The sequence below is a fragment of the Impatiens glandulifera genome, chromosome 5 (assembly GCF_907164915.1).
Source record: "Impatiens glandulifera chromosome 5, dImpGla2.1, whole genome shotgun sequence".
Taxonomy (NCBI): domain Eukaryota; kingdom Viridiplantae; phylum Streptophyta; class Magnoliopsida; order Ericales; family Balsaminaceae; genus Impatiens; species Impatiens glandulifera.
In genome coordinates, this window is record NC_061866.1 from 36,810,529 (window position 1) to 36,832,107 (window position 21,579).

Consider the following 21,579-nt stretch of genomic DNA (forward strand, 5'->3'; position numbering starts at 1 on the left):
CTTCTTGTTATTTAAATGAAAATATTTTAATAAAAATTAAACTTAAAATATAAAATAATATTGTAAGTTTGTAAAGAATACAAATAAAGGTTTTACTAAATTTCAATGTCAACAAATTAATGTCATTAAAACTAGTTGATTTTTACCAAAATTAAAATAAAATTAAGTAAAATTAAGGCTATGTTAAAATTGAGATTATATTAATAGCATATGGAAAGAGATTGAGATTATATTAATAATATAAAAAAAGAAAAAAAGTAATGATTAATAATAATTTTAAGAAAGTATATATTTTTAGTAAAAAAAATTAAAAATAATAATATATAATAAAATAAAAATAATAATTTAAAATATAAAATATTTTAATTAATAAATAAATAATATGACAAAAGAGATGTAGTAAAATAATGTTGGATTGATTTGAGTCATTTAAATAATCAAACAGAATCGAGTTTAAAAAATCATCAAAACTTTTTGTACAAAAAACACCTATATAGGTTTAAGATCCATTTATTTATTTGTCGGTAATGCAAAAAAATAAATCGGGACCTATAATTGTATTGTTTGTATAAGCTAAAACATAATACATAACCGACAAAACTCTCATATTTTTTATTAGTTTAATATTCATTTGATTCATTTGTCGTCAAACCGTACACAAACTTTCCAAAAAAAAATGAGAATCAAACATGGTATTGTATATAAGATAAAATGTAATACATAACCGACAAAAATTTGTATTCATTATTGGTAATACAATTAGATAAAAACGCGATACATAAACATTAAAACTCTCGTATTCATTATTGGTTCACAATCTATTCAATTTATCCCCAAATGAACACTACACAACTTCATACGAGAGATGTAATACATAAGCAAACAACAAAACTTTTCTTTTAGTTATTGTTTTAAAATCTATTTGATTCATTTATCTATTAACGGTACACAATCGAACAATAAAAACCTAGAAGATAATATAATACACTACCGACAATAATCAAAAGTTAGTACAAATCAAAATATTATATAAAGATTATTGCGCCATAGAATTTTTTCAAACTTAATCCATAAAAAAGAAGTAATACAAAACAATTGTTTTACAAAATAAAATAAAATTCAGTATAAGAGAACTCTTGATAAAACAAGTAAAATCAATGAAATATTGAATTAATTCTTAAATTATATTCTTACAAATGTAATAAATTAAAAATAAATAAATAAAACAAAGATAAACATGAATTTACTCTACTAAGAATATTTTTTTCACTTTATTTTCATTTATTAGCGGTAAGAAATTGTAAAAAAAAAAAAATACATATGACATAATCTCTAATTTAAATGTAAGAACCAGACTAGAGAGAGAAAGAGAGAAAAAAGAAGAAGATAGAGAGAGAGTGAGAGTGATTAGAGGGTTTTTGCTTTTGTTTTGCTTTACTGGTAAAAAGAAAAAAGCTTTTGAATTTTGATTCATATCTTTCTTTCAAATTGATTTTATCTTCTGTCAACGGGTATATGTATATATATATAATGTGGGTATAGTTTGATCTTCTCATTTTTTGTTGTTTAGATAGTCTATATGGAAGATCGCCGACCTGTATCTGTTGCTGATGAAACCATCAATGTGGTTTTACAGTGCATTCAACCAACCCTCGACTCGGAAGAGAAGAGGAAGGAGATAATCGAGTACATTCAGAAACTCGTTAAAACAACCTTTGGACACGAGGTATGTCAGTTCTGCTTTTTGTAATTCTCCTTTTAGCTTTCCAATTGCATAGATAGAAGAATGAAGAAGGTTTAGGGTGCAGAGAGATCATAAACCTTGAATTCCATGATCATTTTTCTATTTTCTCTCTCTATATATACAAAATACAGAATACAAATCATGGGTTTCTTCTTTTGGTGTTGGTTGTTTATGCATAAATTAACTTCACATCATGTTATATACAGATCCCATGTGATTGATTACTATGTCAAAGAATAAATCAATTCATCCTTCATACCATACTTTGAGTGTTGAATTATTTTCTAACTTCATTAGCAATCAGTAAATTCCCACTTTAATTTCTTTACCTTATTTCTTTCATCTGAAAATAAATATGTATTTCATAATAAAAATGAATTCATCTTGTTTGAAGGTGTTTCCATATGGCTCTGGTCCTTTAAAGACCTATCTCCCAGATGGGGATATTGACTTAACCGTGGTTTACAACCCTGATGGTAAACACATGTTGCCGGTTGATTTGCATGCTTTTCTTCTGAGGGAACAATTGAATGAGAAAGCTCAGTTCAAAGTGAAGTCAATACACTTCATTGATGGTGCTGAGGTCTGAATTTAAAGTTTGATTGATTCTCCTCATATGTTTAGAATTATTTAATTTCTGTAACAATGTCAAAGAAAGGATCATCCTAACTATTTCTCTATTTCTTTATTTGTGATGGTTTGTGTGTTGGTGATGACAGGTAAAGGTTATAAAATTTTTTGTTCAGAACACAGCGGTTGACATTTCGTTCAACCAATTAGGCGGTCTTTCTAGTTTATGTTTTCTCGAGAAGGTAATGTGTTATTTTTATCTTAATTCAACATACGAAAAGAAAAATCTAAGAAGGCGAAGTTCTTTCACATTTATAGATGGATCAAGTTATTGGGAAGGACCACCTCTTGAAACGTAGCTTTATTCTAATAAAGACCTGGTGTTTTCATGAAAGCCGCCTTCTTGGTGCACACAATGGACTGATTTCTACATATGGTTTGGAAACAATGGTATTGTACATCTTCCAAGTGTTCAATCAGGACTTAAACCAGCCTCTTGAGGTAATTCATCTTTTTTGAACTAGATATATATTAGAAATTCATGCATTTTATTACAATTCCTTAAACCATTTAGGTTCTTTATCGGTTCTTGGATTACTTCAGCAAGTTTGACTGGACAAATCTAGGAGTTAGTTTGAAAGGTCCAATATTAAAATCAGCACTGCCAAAAATAGTTTGTAAGTTTGATTTTTTTTTAAATAATAGTTATTGGGATATTTAATTTTGGAAAACTAAAATGCATCTTTTTTGCACATGAATTTTACAGTTGAGAACCCGGAGAATTTGGAAAATGATTTCTTGTTTTCCGAAGATTTTCTTAGTGATTATACGGATTTCTTCACTGTTGCATCAAGACTTGATGCCAATTTGAAAACTTTCCCTGTAAAGTTCCTTAACATCGTTGATCCGATGAAGGAAAACAACAACCTTGGACGCAGTGTCAATAAAGGTTGGGACACTCTTCAAACTATCTATTTTATTCATTATCTGTTTCCTAATTATTGAATAACTGTTATATGGTTAACATATATTATGTTTATGTTTTTATAGGTAACTTTCAACGTATATGCAGTGCATTTAGGTTGGGCGCTAAGACTCTCCGCCTAGCACTTGAATCTCCAAGCGACGAAATTGCACACAGTATGAAGAAGTTCTTCTCGACCACAATAAGGATGCATGGACACAGATTATCCACTTCCGAAAATGTGAAGTCTGAGAAAAGTGCAACATCTGAAGGAGGATCTGATGAGAATTTGGTGTTCATAGATAGTGATGACGAGAGCTCTACAGATGGTTCGGAGAGTCTGGACCTTGATTGTATAGCGACTGACTTAGAATGTCGGTATCCACTATCTGAGCTCACTGGAGAATTCGATGACCATATAAGGAACCTATTCTGGAGTAAGGTTGGTGTGAAAAATAGAATATACTCTCCTCCTCTTGTATTGTCCAATGCTCCTTTGTGTGTTCCTCCCCAAGCACCATCATTGGCTATGGGAAAGGATACATTGAAATTGTCATCTGGTTCAGAAAAAAGACCAATGCACCCGGGCGGTACTCAACTTTTCCACCCTCGACCGGTACAACCCAGCACAGTTTCCCTTTTTCTTTTTTAATACTTCTGAAATAATAAATTTGATTATCACATTCCAAATCTGCAGAACTGGTCTTTAAACGGTAGAGAGAGACCTACTTATTGGAAGCATAGAAGGCAGAATAACAATACCCAGATCAGTAGTCATGGCAACAACTCTTTGGTGCCTTTGGAGAGGAGACATGCAGGAGGAACTACACCTGGATTTGCTCACAACCGTGGTCCAAATCCAAATCGGTCTCATTCGGAAGGATCAAGTTCCAATGCAAACACTACCCAGTTCAGTAGCCATGGCAACAACTCGGATTTGGTGCCTTTGGAAAGGAGACATGCAGGCGGAACTACACCTAGATTTGCTCACAACCGTGGTCCAAATCCAAATCGGTCTCATTCGAAAGGATCAAGTTCCAATGCAAACACTAACCAGTTCAGTAGTCATGGCAACAACTCGGTTTTGGTGCCTTTGGAGAAGAGACATGCACGAGGAACTACACCTGGATTTGCTCACAACCGTGGTCCAAATCCAAATCGGTATCAATCGAAAGGATCAAGTTCCAATGCAAACACTACCCAGTTCAGTAGTCATGGCAACAGCTCGGTTTTGATGCCTTTGGAGAGGAGACATGCAGGAGGAACTACACCTGGATTTGCTCACAACCGTGGTCCAAATCCATATCGGTCTCATTCGGAAGGATCAAGTTCCAATGCAAACACTACCCAGTTAAGTAGCCATGGCAACAACTCGGTTTTGGTGCCTTTGGAGAGGAGACGTGCAGGAGGAACTACACCTGGATTTGCTCACAACCGTGGTCCAAATCCAAATCGGTCTCATTTGGAAGGATCAAGTTCCAATGCAAACACTACCCAGTTAAGTAGCCATGGCAACAACTCGGGTTTGGTGCCTTTGGAGAGGAGACGTGCAGGAGGAACTACACCTGGATTTGCTCACAACCGTGGTCCAAATCCAAATCGGTCTCATTTGGAAGGATCAAGTTCCAATGCAAACACTACCCAGTTCAGTAGTCATCGCAACAACTCGGTTTTGGTGCCTTTGGAGAGGAGACGTGTAGGAGGAACTACACCTGGATTTGCTCACAACCGTGGTCCAAATCCAAATCGGTCTCATTCGGAAGGATCAAGTTCCAATGCAAACACTACCCAGTTCAGTAGCCATGGCAACAACTCGGTTTTGGTGCCTTTTGAGAGGAGACATGTAGGAGGAACTAGACCTGGATTTGCTCACAACCGTGGTCCAAATCCAAATTGGTCTCATTCGGAAGGATCAAGTTCCAATACAAACACTGGAAACATTCGGAAGGATCGACGTACTAGGCCTCCCATTGAAAACACTACATTTAGAAATCCACACTTGACTACTACATGTGGACCTCCTCCTCTCATGGAGATAGAAATGAGATATTCAAGAGTGCCACAAAGGTACTTCATAACTGGTTATGATCTTTTTGAATGGTTATGTTATACTTCTCAATTTTTGCGATTTAATTGGCAGGAAAAAGGAAGGATCGAACTTGTGTAAGAAGGAATAATTTGAGAAACTCAAGGAACTAAAGGAAGTCCTGAGACATTGATGGTGAATAGAAGTCTTGTAGGAGATATTTGAGCTGCAACTCAAGGAACTCAACTCCTCGTAGTGTGAAACTTGAAGATTTTTGAGAGGAAAAATGAAAACAAAAGAAGAACTTGGATTCGAAGTTTCCCTTTAATCTTTATAATTTGTTAGTGCAAATGGATTTCATCTTTATTAAGTGACTAAAAAGGTCATTTCAAATTATAGAATCAAGTTTTCTTAGCAAAAATATAAGGCATTGTGTTAAGATGTTTGTATGTCTGTTTAATGATGTGAATCTAGTTTATCAGTATGGAAAACAGTAAAACTTGATTTGATTCTTAAAATTTGTAGTTTTTAAAGAAAATAATGAGTTGGATTTAGGAAACTTATAAAATAATAGTTTTTAGTACAATAAAATCATTTTTTAATAAGGTTAAAATTCAATACGAAAAATTTGTTAAGATTATTAATAGTGATAATAGATTTGAATTTATTAATTCAAAATGTTTTGAACTTTTTTCTAATCTTGGCATTCAACATCAAACCTCATGTCCTTATAATTCACACCAAAATGCAATTGTGGAGTATAAACATAGACACCTTACTCAAATAGAAAGATCCCTAATGCTTCAATCAAAATTACCTATTAAATTTTGACCATTTTCTCTTTTAGTGACTACTCATCTAATTAATAATTTACCTAGTAGTGTACTCAATTGGCAAACACCATATATGTGAATATTTGGTTGTCTTTGTTACATAACAAATATTTAACCTCATAAAAGTAAATTTGAACTTAGATGTAAAAAATGTATTTTTTTTTGGGATATCCTCTTGATAAAAAGGGTTATATAGTATATGAAATGAATTCACAAAATTTGTAACTTCTAGAGATGTTATTTTTTTTAAATATCTTTCCATTTGCTAAATCTGGAGTTTTAAAATCACAAGATAACTTGGATTCTCCAAGGCATTTCTTTAATAATAATGAGAAATCATCTTGTTTTAATTCTGATGAGTTTGATATTTTTGATGAGTTTGATACTTCTAATGAAATTCAACTTGATGCCTCTATGGAAACTTAATTTAATGTTCCTAATATTAATCTGCCTAATCAAGAACAAGCTCAACAAACTAGTTTAGTTCCTAGAAAATGAACAAGATCTCGAAATAATCCTCACTGGTTTGACTATATGATTAATCATACCATGGCTACACAAAATACAAATCATATTTTCCACCTACATTTTCTTTTATTTTTAATTGCACAAATACTATTTATAAATGTTTTTTATCTAACATTTAAAATGTTTATGAACCACAAACATACAAAGAAGCATCTCTTAATTCTGATTGGATCAAAGTTATGAAAGATGAAATTCGAGCCTCGAAAGCCAATAACACTTGAGAAGTTACCACTCTTCCACACGATAAAAAGACTATTGGCAGTAATTGAATTTATAAAACCAAATTAAATTCGGATGGTACAATCGACAAATTTAAAGCTCTGTTAGTTGTCAAAGGATAGAATCAAATAAATGACATTGATTTTCATCAAAACTTTGCTCCGGTGGCAAAACTTGTGACTTTACGAATTTTAATAGCATTAAGTGCTGCTAAAAATTAGTATCTTCATCAAATTAATGTGCATAATGCTTTTATCCATGACCATTTGGAGGAAGACATTTATATGCAATAACCAGATGGTTATATTGAAGGTAATCCAAATTAAGTTTGCGAATTAAAAAGAAGTATTTATGGCCTCAAGCAGGCCTTTCGACAATGAAATACAAAATTTTCAAATAATCTTAATAATTTGGTTTTATTCAATCATCTCATGATCACTATTTTTTCATCAAACTAATGAACTCTACTATTACCGTGGTATTGATTTATGTTGATGATATTTTTGTGGCTGATAATAGTCTTGATAAAATCTCTAAAACTAAAGAATTCAATGACTCTAAATTTCCTATTAAAGACTTAAAGGAACCAAAGTACTTCCTTGGTCTTGAAATTGGAAAAACCTCCAAATGTTTGTTTGTCAATCAAAGAAAATACATTCTTGTCATTATTGCTGATTTTGGACTCATTGAAACTAAGCCAACTAAATCCCCGATGCTTAAAGACATCAAACTTGAACCAGATTCACAAAGTATTTTTGTTGAACCAAAATCATTACGTAGACTCATTGGCCGGTTAATTTACCTAAATTTTACACGGTCGGACATTGCATTTTGTGTTCAACAACTAAGTCAATACATGCACAAACCAACTAAAGTTTATTGGGATGCTAGTTTACAAATTGTTAGATACCTCAAAGGAACATCTTCCCTTGGAAGTTTTTTTTCCCTTTTTTTAATCATATTGTTCTTGAAGCTTTTTCTGATGCTAACTGGGCAAAGTGCTTGGATAGTTGATGATCGCTTACAAGATATTACATCAAATTAGGGACTGCACCTATTTGAGCTGCAACTCAAGGAACTCAACTCCTCGTAATGTGAAACTTGAAGATTTTTGAGAGGAAAAATGAAAACAAAAGAAGAACTTGTATTCGAAGTTTCCCTTTAATCTTTATAATTGTTCGTGCAAATGGATTTCATCTTTATGAAGTGACTAAAAATGTCATTTCAAATTATAGAATCAACTTTCTTAGCAAAAATATAAGGCATTGTGTTAAGATATTTGTATGTCTGTTTAATGATGTGAATCTAGTTTATCAGTATGGAAAACAGTAAAAATTGATTTGATTCTTAAAATTTGTAGATTTTAAATAAAATAATGAGTTGGATTCAATAAACTTATAAAATAATGGTTTTTAGTTCAATAAAATCATTTTTTAATAAGGTTAAAATTCAATACGAAAAATCTGTTAAGATTATTAATAGTGATAATAGATTTGAATTTATTAATTTAAAATGTTTTAAACTTTTTTCTAATCTTGGCATTCAACATCAAACCTCATGTGTTTACAATCCACAACAAAATGTAACTCAAGGAACTCAACTCCTCGTAGTGTGAAATTTGAAGATTTTTGAGAGGAAAAATGAAAACAAAAGAAGAACCTGGATTCGAAGTTTCCCTTTAATCTTTATAATTTGTTCGTGCAAATGGATTTCATCTTTATGAAGTGACTAAAAAGGTCGTTTCAAATAATAGAATCAACTTTCTTAGCAAAAATATAAGGCATTGTGTTAAGATGTTTGTATGTCTGTTTAATGATGTGAATCTAGTTTATCAGTATGGAAATCAGTAAAAATTGATTTGATTCTTAAAATTTGTAGATTTTAAAGAAAATAATGAGTTGGATTCAATAAACATATAAAATAATGATTTTTAATACAATAAAATCATTTTTTAATAAGGTTAAAATTCAATACGAAAAATCTGTTAAGATTATTAATAGTGATAATAGATTTGAATTTATTAATTTAAAATGTTTTGAACTTTTTTCTAATCTTGGCATTCAACATCAAACCTCATGTGTTTACAATCCACAACAAAATGTAACTGTGGAGCATAAACATAGACACTTTACTCAAATGAGAAGATCCCTAATGCTTCAATCAAAATTGCCTATTAAATTTTGGCCATTTTCACTTTTAGTGACTACTCATCTAATTAATAATTTACCTAGTGGTGTACTCAATTGGCAAACACCATTTTCCTTACTTACCAACAAAGAGGTTGACTATAGCTATATGTGAATATTTGGTTGTCTTTGTTACATAACAAATATTCAACCTCATAAAAGTAATTTTGAACCTAGATGTAAAAAATGTATTTTTTTGGGATATCCTCTTGATAAAAAGGGTTATATAGTATATGAAATGAATTCACAAAATTTGTAACTTCTAGAGATGTTACTTTTTTTTTGTAAATATCTTTCCATTTACTCAATCTAAAGTTTTAAAATCACAAGATAACTTGGATTCTCCAGGGCATATCTTTAATAATAATGAGAATTCATCTTGTTTTAATTCTAATGAGTTTGATATTTTTGATGAGTTTGATACTTCTAATGAAATTCAACTTGATGCCTCTATGGAAACTTAATTTAATGTTCCTAATATTAATCTGCCTAATCAAGAACAAATTCAACCAACTAGTTTAGTTCCTAGAAAATGAACAAGATCTCGAAATAATCCTCACTGGTTTGACTATATGATTAATCATACCATGGCTACACAAAATACAAATCATATTTTTCCACCTACATTTTCTTTTATTTTTAATTGCACAAATACTATTTATAAATGTTTTCTATCTAACATTTAAAATGTTTATGAACCACAAACATACAAAGAAGCATCTCTTAATTCTGATTGGATCAAAGTTATGAAAGATGAAATTCGAGCCTCGAAAACCAATAACACTTGAGAAGTTACCACTCTTCCACACGATAAAAAGACTATTGGCAGTAATTGAATTTATAAAACCAAATTAAATTCGGATGGTACAATCGACAAATTTAAAGTTCTGTTAGTTGTCAAAGGATAGAATCAAATAAATGACATTGATTTTCATCAAAACTTTGCTCCGGTGGTAAAACTTGTGACTTTACGAATTTTAATTGCATTAAGTGCTGCTAAAAATTAGTATCTTCATCAAATTAATGTGCATAATGCTTTTATCCATGGCCATTTGGAGGAAGACATTTATATGCAATAACCAGATGGTTATATTGAAGGTAATCCAAATTAAGTTTGCGAATTAAAAAGAAGTATTTATGGCCTCAAGCAGGCCTTTCAACAATGAAATACAAAATTTTCAAATAATCTTAATAATTTGGTTTTATTCAATCATCTCATGATCACTATTTTTTCATCAAACTAATGAACTCTACTATTACCGTGGTATTGATTTATGTTGATGATATTTTTGTGGCTGATAATAGTCTTGATAAAATCTCTAAAACTAAAGAATTCAATGACTCTAAATTTCCTATTAAAGACTTAAAGGAACCAAAGTACTTCCTTGGTCTTGAAATTGGAAAAACCTCCAAATGTTTGTTTGTCAATCAAAGAAAATACATTCTTGTCATTATTGCTGATTTTGGACTCATTGAAACTAAGCCAACTAAATCCCCGATGCTTAAAGACATCAAACTTGAACCAGATTCACAAAGTATTTTTGTTGAACCAAAATCATTCTGTAGACTCATTGGCCGGTTAATTTACCTAAATTTTACACGGTCGGACGTTGCATTTTGTGTTCAACAACTAAGTCAATACATGCACAAACCAACTAAAGTTTATTGGGATGCTAGTTTACAAATTGTTAGATACCTCAAAGGAACATCTTCCCTTGGAAGTTTTTTTCCCTTTTTTTAATCATATTGTTCTTGAAGCTTTTTCTGATGCTAACTGGGCAAAGTGCTTGGATATTTGATGATCGCTTACAAGATATTACATCAAATTAGGGACTGCACCTATTTGAGCTGCAACTCAAGGAACTCAACTCCTCGTAATGTGAAACTTGAAGATTTTTGAGAGGAAAAATGAAAACAAAAGAAGAACTTGTATTCGAAGTTTCCCTTTAATCTTTATAATTGTTCGTGCAAATGGATTTCATCTTTATGAAGTGACTAAAAATGTCATTTCAAATTATAGAATCAACTTTCTTAGCAAAAATATAAGGCATTGTGTTAAGATATTTGTATGTCTGTTTAATGATGTGAATCTAGTTTATCAGTATGGACAACAGTAAAAATTGATTTGATTCTTAAAATTTGTAGATTTTAAATAAAATAATGAGTTGGATTCAATAAACTTATAAAATAATGGTTTTTAGTTCAATAAAATCATTTTTTAATAAGGTTAAAATTCAATACGAAAAATCTGTTAAGATTATTAATAGTGATAATAGATTTGAATTTATTAATTTAAAATGTTTTAAACTTTTTTCTAATCTTGGCATTCAACATCAAACCTCATGTGTTTACAATCCACAACAAAATGTAACTAAAGGAACTCAACTCCTCGTAGTGTGAAATTTGAAGATTTTTGAGAGGAAAAATGAAAACAAAAGAAGAACCTGGATTCGAAGTTTCCCTTTAATCTTTATAATTTGTTCGTGCAAATGGATTTCATCTTTATGAAGTGACTAAAAAGGTCGTTTCAAATAATAGAATCAACTTTCTTAGCAAAAATATAAGGCATTGTGTTAAGATGTTTGTATGTCTGTTTAATGATGTGAATCTAGTTTATCAGTATGGAAATCAGTAAAAATTGATTTGATTCTTAAAATTTGTAGATTTTAAAGAAAATAATGATTTGGATTCAATAAACTTATAAAATAATGGTTTTTAATACAATAAAATCATTTTTTAATAAGGTTAAAATTCAATACGAAAAATCTGTTAAGATTATTAATAGTGATAATAGATTTGAATTTATTAATTTAAAATGTTTTGAACTTTTTTCTAATCTTGGCATTCAACATCAAACCTCATGTGTTTACAATCCACAACAAAATGTAACTGTGGAGCATAAACATAGACACTTTACTCAAATGAGAAGATCCCTAATGCTTCAATCAAAATTGCCTATTAAATTTTGGCCATTTTCACTTTTAGTGACTACTCATCTAATTAATAATTTACCTAGTGGTGTACTCAATTGGCAAACACCATTTTCCTTACTTACCAACAAAGAGGTTGACTATAGCTATATGTGAATATTTGGTTGTCTTTGTTACATAACAAATATTCAACCTCATAAAAGTAAATTTGAACCTAGATGTAAAAAATGTATTTTTTTGGGATATCCTCTTGATAAAAAGGGTTATATAGTATATGAAATGAATTCACAAAATTTGTAACTTCTAGAGATGTTACTTTTTTTTTTAAATATCTATCCATTTACTCAATCTAAAGTTTTAAAATCACAAGATAACTTGGATTCTCCAGGGCATATCTTTAATAATAATGAGAATTCATCTTGTTTTAATTCTAATGAGTTTGATATTTTTGATGAGTTTGATACTTCTAATGAAATTCAACTTGATGCCTTTATGGAAACTTAATTTAATGTTCCTAATATTAATCTGCCTAATCAAGAACAAATTCAACCAACTAGTTTAGTTCCTAGAAAATGAACAAGATCTCGAAATAATCCTCACTGGTTTGACTATATGATTAATCATACCATGGCTACACAAAATACAAATCATATTTTTCCACCTACATTTTCTTTTATTTTTAATTGCACAAATACTATTTATAAATGTTTTCTATCTAACATTTAATATGTTTATGAACCACAAACATACAAAGAAGCATCTCTTAATTCTGATTGGATCAATGTTATGAATGATGAAATTCGAGCCTTGAAAGCCAATAAGACTTGAGAAATTACCACTCTTCCACACGATAAAAAGACTATTGGCAGTAATTGAATTTATAAAACCAAATTAAATTCGGTTGGTACAATCGACAAATTTAAAGCTCTGTTATTTGTCAAAGGATATAATCAAATAAATGACATTGATTTTCATCAAAACTTTGCTCCGGTGGAAAAACTTGTGACTTTAGGAATTTTAATTGCATTAAGTGCTGCTAAAAATTAGTTTCTTCATCAAATTAATGTGCATAATGTTTTTATCCATGGCCATTTGGAGGAAGACATTTATATGCAATAACCAGATGGTTATATTGAAGGTTATCCAAATTAGGTTTGCGAATTAAAAAGAAGTATTTATGGCCTCAAGCAGGCCTTTCGACAATGAAATACAAAATTTTCAAATAATCTTACTAATTTGGTTTTATTCAATCATCTCATGATCACTATTTGTTCATGAAACTAATAAACTCTACTATTACTGTGGTATTGATTTATGTTGATGATATTTTTGTGGCTGATAATAGTCTTGATAAAATCTCTAAAACTAAAGAATTCAATGACTCTAAATTTCCTATTAAAGACTTAAAGGAACCAAAGTACTTCCCTGGTCTTGAAATTGGAAAAACCTCCAAACGTTTGTTTGTCAATCAAAGAAAATACATTCTTGTCATTATTGTTGATTTTGGACTCATTGAAGCTAAGCCGACTAAATCCCCGATGCTTAAAGACATCAAACTTGAACCAGATTCACAAAGTATTTTTGTTGAACCAAAATCATTCCGTAGACTCATTGGCCGGTTAATTTACCTAAATTTTACACGGTCGGACATTGCATTTTGTGTTCAACAACTAAGTCAATACATGCACAAACCAACTAAAGTTCATTGGGATGCTAGTTTACAAATTGTTAGATACCTCAAAGGAACATCTTCCCTTGAAAGTTTTTTTCCCTTTTTCTAATCCTATTGTTCTTGAAGCTTTTTCTGATTCTGACTGGGCAAAGTGCTTGGATAGTCGATGATTGCTTACAGGATATTACATCAAATTAGGGACTGCACCTATATCTTGGAAAATGAAGAAGAAAACCACAGTATCTCGATTTTCTGTTGAAGTGGAGTATCGCAGTCTTGCATCAACTGTTTGTGAATTGCAATGGATATCGTACTTACTCTTGGATATGGGCGTCAAACTACAAATTCTCATTCCTCTTTGGTGCGACAACCAGACTGCAATTCATATCACTTAAAACTCTATCTTCTATGAGTGTACAAAACACATTGACATCGATTGTCACGTAGTTCGTGACAAATAAAAAGTCGATTTTATTGATCTTCGACATATCTCAACCAAAAATCAAGTTGCGGACATTTTTACTAAGGCTTTGGACAAATCTCAACCAAAAATCCCAAATATCGATATTTATTTAATATTTGAACATTTAAAATGTCAAATTTAAACACATATCTAAAATTTGGAAAAATAATTGGATAAATAAAATGTAAAAATCCAAATTTATAAATATCCAAAAAAAACTGTGAAGTAAAGATCGTTTTTTAATAGACACGGAGGACATAACGCGTAAATTCTTTCCCGAGTGTCATAAAACATCAAACTCAAAAGAATATTTGAAATTACGTTATATACAATATAATATATATATATATATATATTTTCTATAATTATTAAAATCAAGTGGGGACCCTATAAATTAAAGACTAGCTATTTAAAATTAAATTTAAATTATTAATTAAATTTATCATTCTGCCATGTCTCTTTTATGAAATTCGAGAGAGAAAATTGTAAGTTTGGATATATTTCAGTTATTAAAAATAAAGGTTCACCTTAAAAATCAATTTAAAATCCTTAAAAGATTAATTAAAATTAAACAATACATCTCTATATATGAAAACGAAGACAAAGTCTAACAACCGACTTCCTCTTCATTTTTCTTGACAATGTTAAATGTTTTCATCATTTGTGTCATGCCCACATGCCATGTTTGATTTTCTAAAATATCTCTATGCTTGCATGTTTAAAATGAATCCACTATCCATAATTTGTATGATTTCATGATCATCTTGTATATTTCATTTTGTATATTTATTTTTATTCATCACAAGTGTCACATAAATGGAATCTTTTTATCTATATATTACAGAACTAGTCGTGTTCATAGTGTCCATAGTAAATGACTGACTATTTATGTGAAAATCTATCACTCTTTAAACTAGGCATAGGTAGATTTAGCATGTATAAACTTGTAAACAAATAAAATGTGTAAAAATAAATTCTAAAAATGGCCAAGACATAGTAGTAGAGACCATCAATACGATTGACATTTAAGACATAACACTGTTGCCCTTTCTCACATATAACTAAGCACCGAACTCATTCAAAAGAATCTATGATTCTATAATGTTCTTACACTATCTTTGCTTTTCCTACTTTTGCGAGAAAAATTAGGTGTCGACTCTTTATTTGAAATGTTATTTTTAATCAATAAACTTAACAAGACACTTTAATTAAATTTATCATATATTCTTAATCTCGGTTGAGAATCAACATGAAGGTTAGTTGTGAGATTTAATTATCGAGTTCAATTATTCTTGGCAGCTGAAAATGTGTTTGCAGCCCTCATGAATATTTTAAATTAGATTGTTTAGACTGTTTTCATGTTGTATTAGGTATAATTTGTTTTCAACTTAATTTGTCCAAGTCAATAAGTCATAAGAAACTTATTTATTTAATTTGGTTGGAGAAGTTCTAGTTGGCTTATGTTCATATGTGATTGTTAAGTTTATATTTTTTTTAAATGAATATTATTTATTTTCATTACTCAATTAATTAGTTGTTTCATAACCTAATTATTAATAACTCAAAGATGGTTACAAAATAAAAATATTGTTGATGAATGTTTTTGTAATAAGTTGTTAAACTCCATTGTTAAATTAGATAATCAACAACTACCATTATTAAAATAGTTTATGAATCTGGAACTACCAAAACTAAAATCATGGTCAGATTGCTGTTTATAAGTAATTATCATGTTTAACTTAGATGACATCAAAATCTCTATTCAAAGGACTTGAATTAAAATGGAAATCAAAGAATTATGCTACACTATTAATTAGTCATAGTCACATTGTTTTTATAAACCTTATAAGATTTGGTGGAGGGATAGTATTAGCATGTGGATATTATTCTTGAAATAGGTTTATCATAATTTTAGTACGACTGAAAGGTCTTGATCAAGTAGCTCGCCTTCTTGGGGTTAGCCTTTGACGGGTCGGAACCCATAAGCTAATGGAACCACTTTTCATTGTTCTTTCGATGCTTTTGGGTGCAATTCTGAGTAGTTTTGTTGATTGTCTTTTGGATAGTAATTGGTATTTATTGTTCTTATTGCTAAATGTTTGTTTTTGGTATGTAATGGAACCTTTATAAAAGTTGAGATCATTTCAATGTCTAGTTCTTTTGAAATATAATTTTCATTACGTACAATTTTTCTCTTCAAAGTCTCAATTGACAAGTTCTCAATTATCACCCAAATTTTGAAGTAAAAATTTTTAGATGTTTATTTGAATTCGCTATTTTTTAGGTGTATATTAATTTTACGCTAATAATTAGCATCATTTACAACATTTTGTGTCCAGAAAGTTGCTAAGTTGAATTACAATTTAATATTCATATTTTTTCATTAAATTAAATAAATTAATTAAAAAAAGTCCTTTTAAATACAACGAGGAGAAAGAAAAAAAAAAGAATGAATACCATTTATATCTCTGGACAAAATTTAAAGTATATTTATATAATTAGTATTTAAACATTACATATTAATTAATGGATGGATGTTGGACAAAATTTGGTCCAAAATCCTCCTCATTCTTTATTTGAAGGATGACTTTTCGTACTTCCATATATATGTTGTCAAGGTCTAGACATAGACATGCTTAATTTATTAATTATCAGATTTATTTTTCCAATTAATTTTTTGACCAAATCAAATCCCAGTTTGGTATGGGAACAATTTTGAGGTAACACACTCTTAGTTTTGGTCCTTTCCGGGTAGAAATGCTATATTTTATAAAATTATTTATTTTCTCTTGTTTTTTTTTATATTTTTCAAAAGGTAAAATTATAACCAAACACGATTATATTAGAATTATTTCCAGGTATACATATTATTTAATAATTATATATTAGTTGTTATCATAATAAATATTAAAGCCCAAATAAAGTGATTTATTAAAGTATAAATGTTATGTGCTTATTTAGACATCTATAATAAATATGGGGACATATTTGTGTAGAAGCAGAAATATCATTTATTATTTTGTTGATGGCCGAATAATAAATAGGTATATTAGAGCTAGGTCTCCAACCCATATAGAAAAACTTACCTAATTTGTTTCTCTCATCAGACAATAAAGTTTTTGTTAATCTCTCAAGAACACTCAAGAGGGCTATCAATATAGGGTTGGAAGACTTAAACCCCACCCACATCAGACATTCCGATCCAGGTCCAGATCCAGAACAAGAAGATCCACATTCCGATCCAGGTCTAGATCCAAAACAATAAAATCCAAGATCAAGAGAAGATCCAAGATTAAGAAGAAGAGAATAACGAAGAACGGCTTAATGAACTGTTCTTCATTCCAAATTCAGGTACGTTTCCGCAACTTATGTTTATCTCAATTTATCAACATAGAGTATTAAGATTATAGAACTAAAGAATAAACATTTAGATTAAAGAGACTATAAGATTATACTATTTAATCTTTTTATACTTTTAGTGTTATTACAATAGATAAACTAATTGTGTAGACCAATAACGATGTTGTCTACAAATAAATAATCAACATGTTCTTGGAATAGGTCGATCATAATTCTATTATCGACTTAAAGGTCTTGACGTTAGTCGACCTCTTAATTTTTCAAGATCATGTGTTTAATAACATAAGAAAAATAATATGTAATCTAATTACAATATTTTAGGGTAGCGGCGGGACGGTAGATATCTCTTGATTACATTCATCCATGTCACAATTTCTGAAGTGAATGTTACAATTTCTGAAACGATTTATATATAATAAACTTTGTGTAAGTAAAATTTCTAGCATCCCATCCTTAAAGGTAGCTTCATCCGTGCACAAGACTCCACTAGTATTGAGCAAAAAAACAATCTTTTTGTTTTGTTACAATACAAAAGACATATCACGAATATAACTTATAAATACAACAATCAAATACAAAAAAAAACCTAAATTAGATACAAACTAAAAAGAAAATAATACAACATTAAAAACTACTCATTGTTTGGCTCATCTAAGTGAAAACAAACAAAGTAGATATTTGGTTAATTGACTATTTATTTTATAGGTTTTGATGATTTGATTCAAACTTTCTGAGAACTGCATTTAATATTTTTTTTGGTGGCCCTATGTTAGGAACGCTAAGGCTAGGGTAGGCCTGGTCAAGGGCGAAAGTGCTTAAAACCATTAATTAGTGATGATAGATATTGACATGTCATCATTTTGGAAGAAAGTTTATTGGAAGAAAGTTGACATGTCCTCATTTTTATTGAGAACTTTTAGTTATTTCTTACTTTATATTGTTTATGCAATTGTTGTTATTTTAATATATATACTGTCTAGCCTTTCTCCAATAAAAACTAATATTTTATTTAAATTCATCAAAATTATATTAAAAATCATCATATTATACGTGGTATTATTTGGTTTTGAAAAGATAAAAAATAAGAGTGATTATAAAAAAAAATTAAAATAAGAATCATATGAAAAACAAATTAATTTTAACTCACGTTTAACTGCGGTATATAATAGGGTTTAGGGTTTAGGGTTTTAACTTTGATTCGTATCGTCCGTTGTTAAACTTTTAACTAAGGTATTGCCGCAGTTATATAAATTTAAGGCATTAATATAGGTTTAATAAATCGTTGTTAATAAGAAAAATTTTAACTACGATTTTAAATACCATCATTAAATTTAGTGATAATTACATTTTTTTAATTTAATATTGAAAACATCCATTGATCAACCGTCATGTGATCCTATATTTCTAAAATGGGAGAATGAATTTACAATATTACAAATATGGTATATTCATGGTACACAATCTAAGTACAAAGAAAGGGTATATTCAATAAAAGGAAACTATATTTTTTGGTGTATAATCTTGATATTAGAAAATAAGATTAACACAAAAGGAAAGTAAATCTTTTGTTATTAAAATACAATTAGGAAATATGGTAAGATTATTTTGGAAGCTCTTTGAGAGATTTGAACAAGATATTGATATTGACATAATTGAGGCTTATTTAAATGTGTAGTCGGACATTTTAGAAAGTCAAGTCTTTGCCTTTAGAGCATTGCTTTCTTGTGAGTTGAGTGTGAGATTTCATTATGAGAGAATTATTGTAATACTCCTATAACAATCTTGATAATAAAGTTGAGAGTCTCTTGTGCTTCAAAGTGGATGTAGGCCTGTTTTGGCTGAACCACTATAAACATTGTGTTTGTGTTCTTTAGTTTCTTTCTTTCGTTTCTGCAATTATTCGATGTTGTTATTGTTCTTGAATTAAGGGATACTTCATCTCATGGTATCCCAACAAGTGGTATGAAAGCGAGGTTGTTCGAGAGGAGAGGAAGCTGTAGACCTTGGATGATCCTTCGGGAGTTCTTGACAAATTCTATGGAGGTTTCCAAAAGATGTATAAGTTATAGTTTTTGTTGGTATAAATGACTACCATGTTCGAGGTGGAAGAAGTACGAGTTACTTGATGTCCAAAGAACAAACCAAGAGGTAGATTGTGCACAAGAAGACAATGGAGAAGTCATATTTGTAAGAGGTAAACAACATCATGAGAAAGAAGGCAGAGCAGTAAGACTTCTAAGTCTATGTTAAAGACTAAAGAAAAGATAAAGTGTTTTCGGTGTTAAGAGGAAAAACACTTCAGAAAAAACAACCTAAAACTAAAGAAGCATAATAGAAAATATTATGTTTAGAAGGCAAGAGATGGACCACTACTAGTGAGCAAGGTACTTTAATTGTTATGGAAGGAGAAAATAAATACAATGTGTAGTTATTATCTCTGAGTCCACTCAATATACATCAAGGTTCTAGCATCTAATGTTTGACCTACAAAAAATTGGGTAAGAAAGGAGTTCTTGGTACAAGAACTTTAACTCATGGTAATGAAAGGTAAGCTGGATCCAACGGCAAAAAAATTCTTTATTGGATTTCAGAGAATGTCAAAGGGTATAGATTTTGACTAGAAAATGATGGCTCTGTCAATTTTCTTTATTGGCTCGGTCAATTCAAAGGTGAATGAGATCATTGAATTGTCATTTGATGTGAGAAGATGAATGAGACCTTGAATGTGATTCCTAGTCATGAAAAATGAGCTAGATGAGAGGCTCGATCAATTCAAATGGAAGGACATTCGCGGTTTCTTTATAAAAACTATTAAGCATGGTGAAAACAATTGAAGACAGTTGGAGAAGTATACAGTTCAAGTTGATTGAGTGTGTAAAGTTCAAAGCAAGATGAGTGGCAAATGTTTTGCTAGATCTTGAGCTTGAGTAAAGAGATATCGTTAGATACCTAATTATTTAGACGATGTACGTTTTTCTTGGGTCTTCTCGACTTTCGATCTCTTACTTTGAGGAAGTAGACAATGGATGTTTGTATATGGTGTCCTCGGTTTTTTGACAGATATCTGATTTTAAAAAAGTAAATGATGGAAGTACGTCTTGGGTCTTCTCGGCTTTAATCAATATTTTATTTTGAGGAAGTAGACTATGGATGTTCGTCTTGGGTGTCCTCGGTTTCGAGAGATATCTGACTTTGAAGAAAGTAAATGATGGAAGTTCATCTTGGGTCTTTCCGACTTTCGATTGGTATCTTATTTTGAGGAGTATGCGATGAAAGTCATTTTGGGTGTTCTCAGTTTTCGACATATATCTAATTTTGATAAGGAAGAAGACATAGAGAGGGAGGTGAATCAAGACGAAGGCAAGTGTTAGGAAGAAAATATATGTTTCTTCAACTACTTTCTCTTCATTCCCTAGATACCTATGATTAGGTATTTCCACAATTTGTGAAGATACATTCCATATGTATGTACCAACTTTCATGATGATGTTGTTTTGGAGGATTTATGTAATCTGTGCGATTGTAAATTCCAAAGACAAGAACAAGATAAAGAGAGGGAGACGAATCAAGACAAAGACTTGTGTTAGGAAGAAAAAGTTCATTTTCTTCAACTACTTTCTCTTCACTCCCTAGATACCTATGTTTGAGTATTTATACCGTTGATGAAGATACATTTTATATGTATGTACCATATTTGATGATGATGATGTTTTTGAAGATTTATATAATCCGTTAGATTATAAATCTTAATTTGCAAAAACATTGTGTAACTCATTATATGTGATATAATGGATAATTTAAGCGACCTAAGGGTCCCGTGGTTTTACTCTTGTCGAAAGAATTTTCTACGCTAAAGTTCTATGTAGGTTGTATATCGAGAGTAACATAATCAAGCAAAAAAAAGTTGTTATCAAGAAGGTGAGAATGTTGTTCATATGATGGCGGTTCCTGGATTTATGAGCTATGAAGACTTTGTTTGTTGACAAAGTAAACGATGGAAGACAATAAGGAGATAACTTGTAAATCAAGGTGCAGTGTTGAGAATGGATTTACAATATTACAAATATGGTATATTCATGGTACA

General features: G+C 30.3%; 1 protein-coding gene across 1 annotated transcript; it reads left to right on the forward strand.

Moving 5' to 3' along the window:
* Window positions 1–1,398: 1,398 nt before the first annotated feature.
* LOC124940179 lies at window positions 1,399–5,727 on the forward strand. Its single transcript, XM_047480662.1, has 10 exons — window positions 1,399–1,440; window positions 1,575–1,726; window positions 2,139–2,327; window positions 2,464–2,556; window positions 2,633–2,815; window positions 2,889–2,991; window positions 3,081–3,263; window positions 3,365–3,894; window positions 3,976–5,345; window positions 5,419–5,727. Exons 2-10 carry the CDS (start codon window positions 1,580–1,582, stop codon window positions 5,453–5,455), a joined length of 2,835 nt encoding a protein of 944 aa, XP_047336618.1. The 5' UTR covers window positions 1,399–1,440; window positions 1,575–1,579; the 3' UTR covers window positions 5,456–5,727.
* Window positions 5,728–21,579: the final 15,852 nt, after the last annotated feature.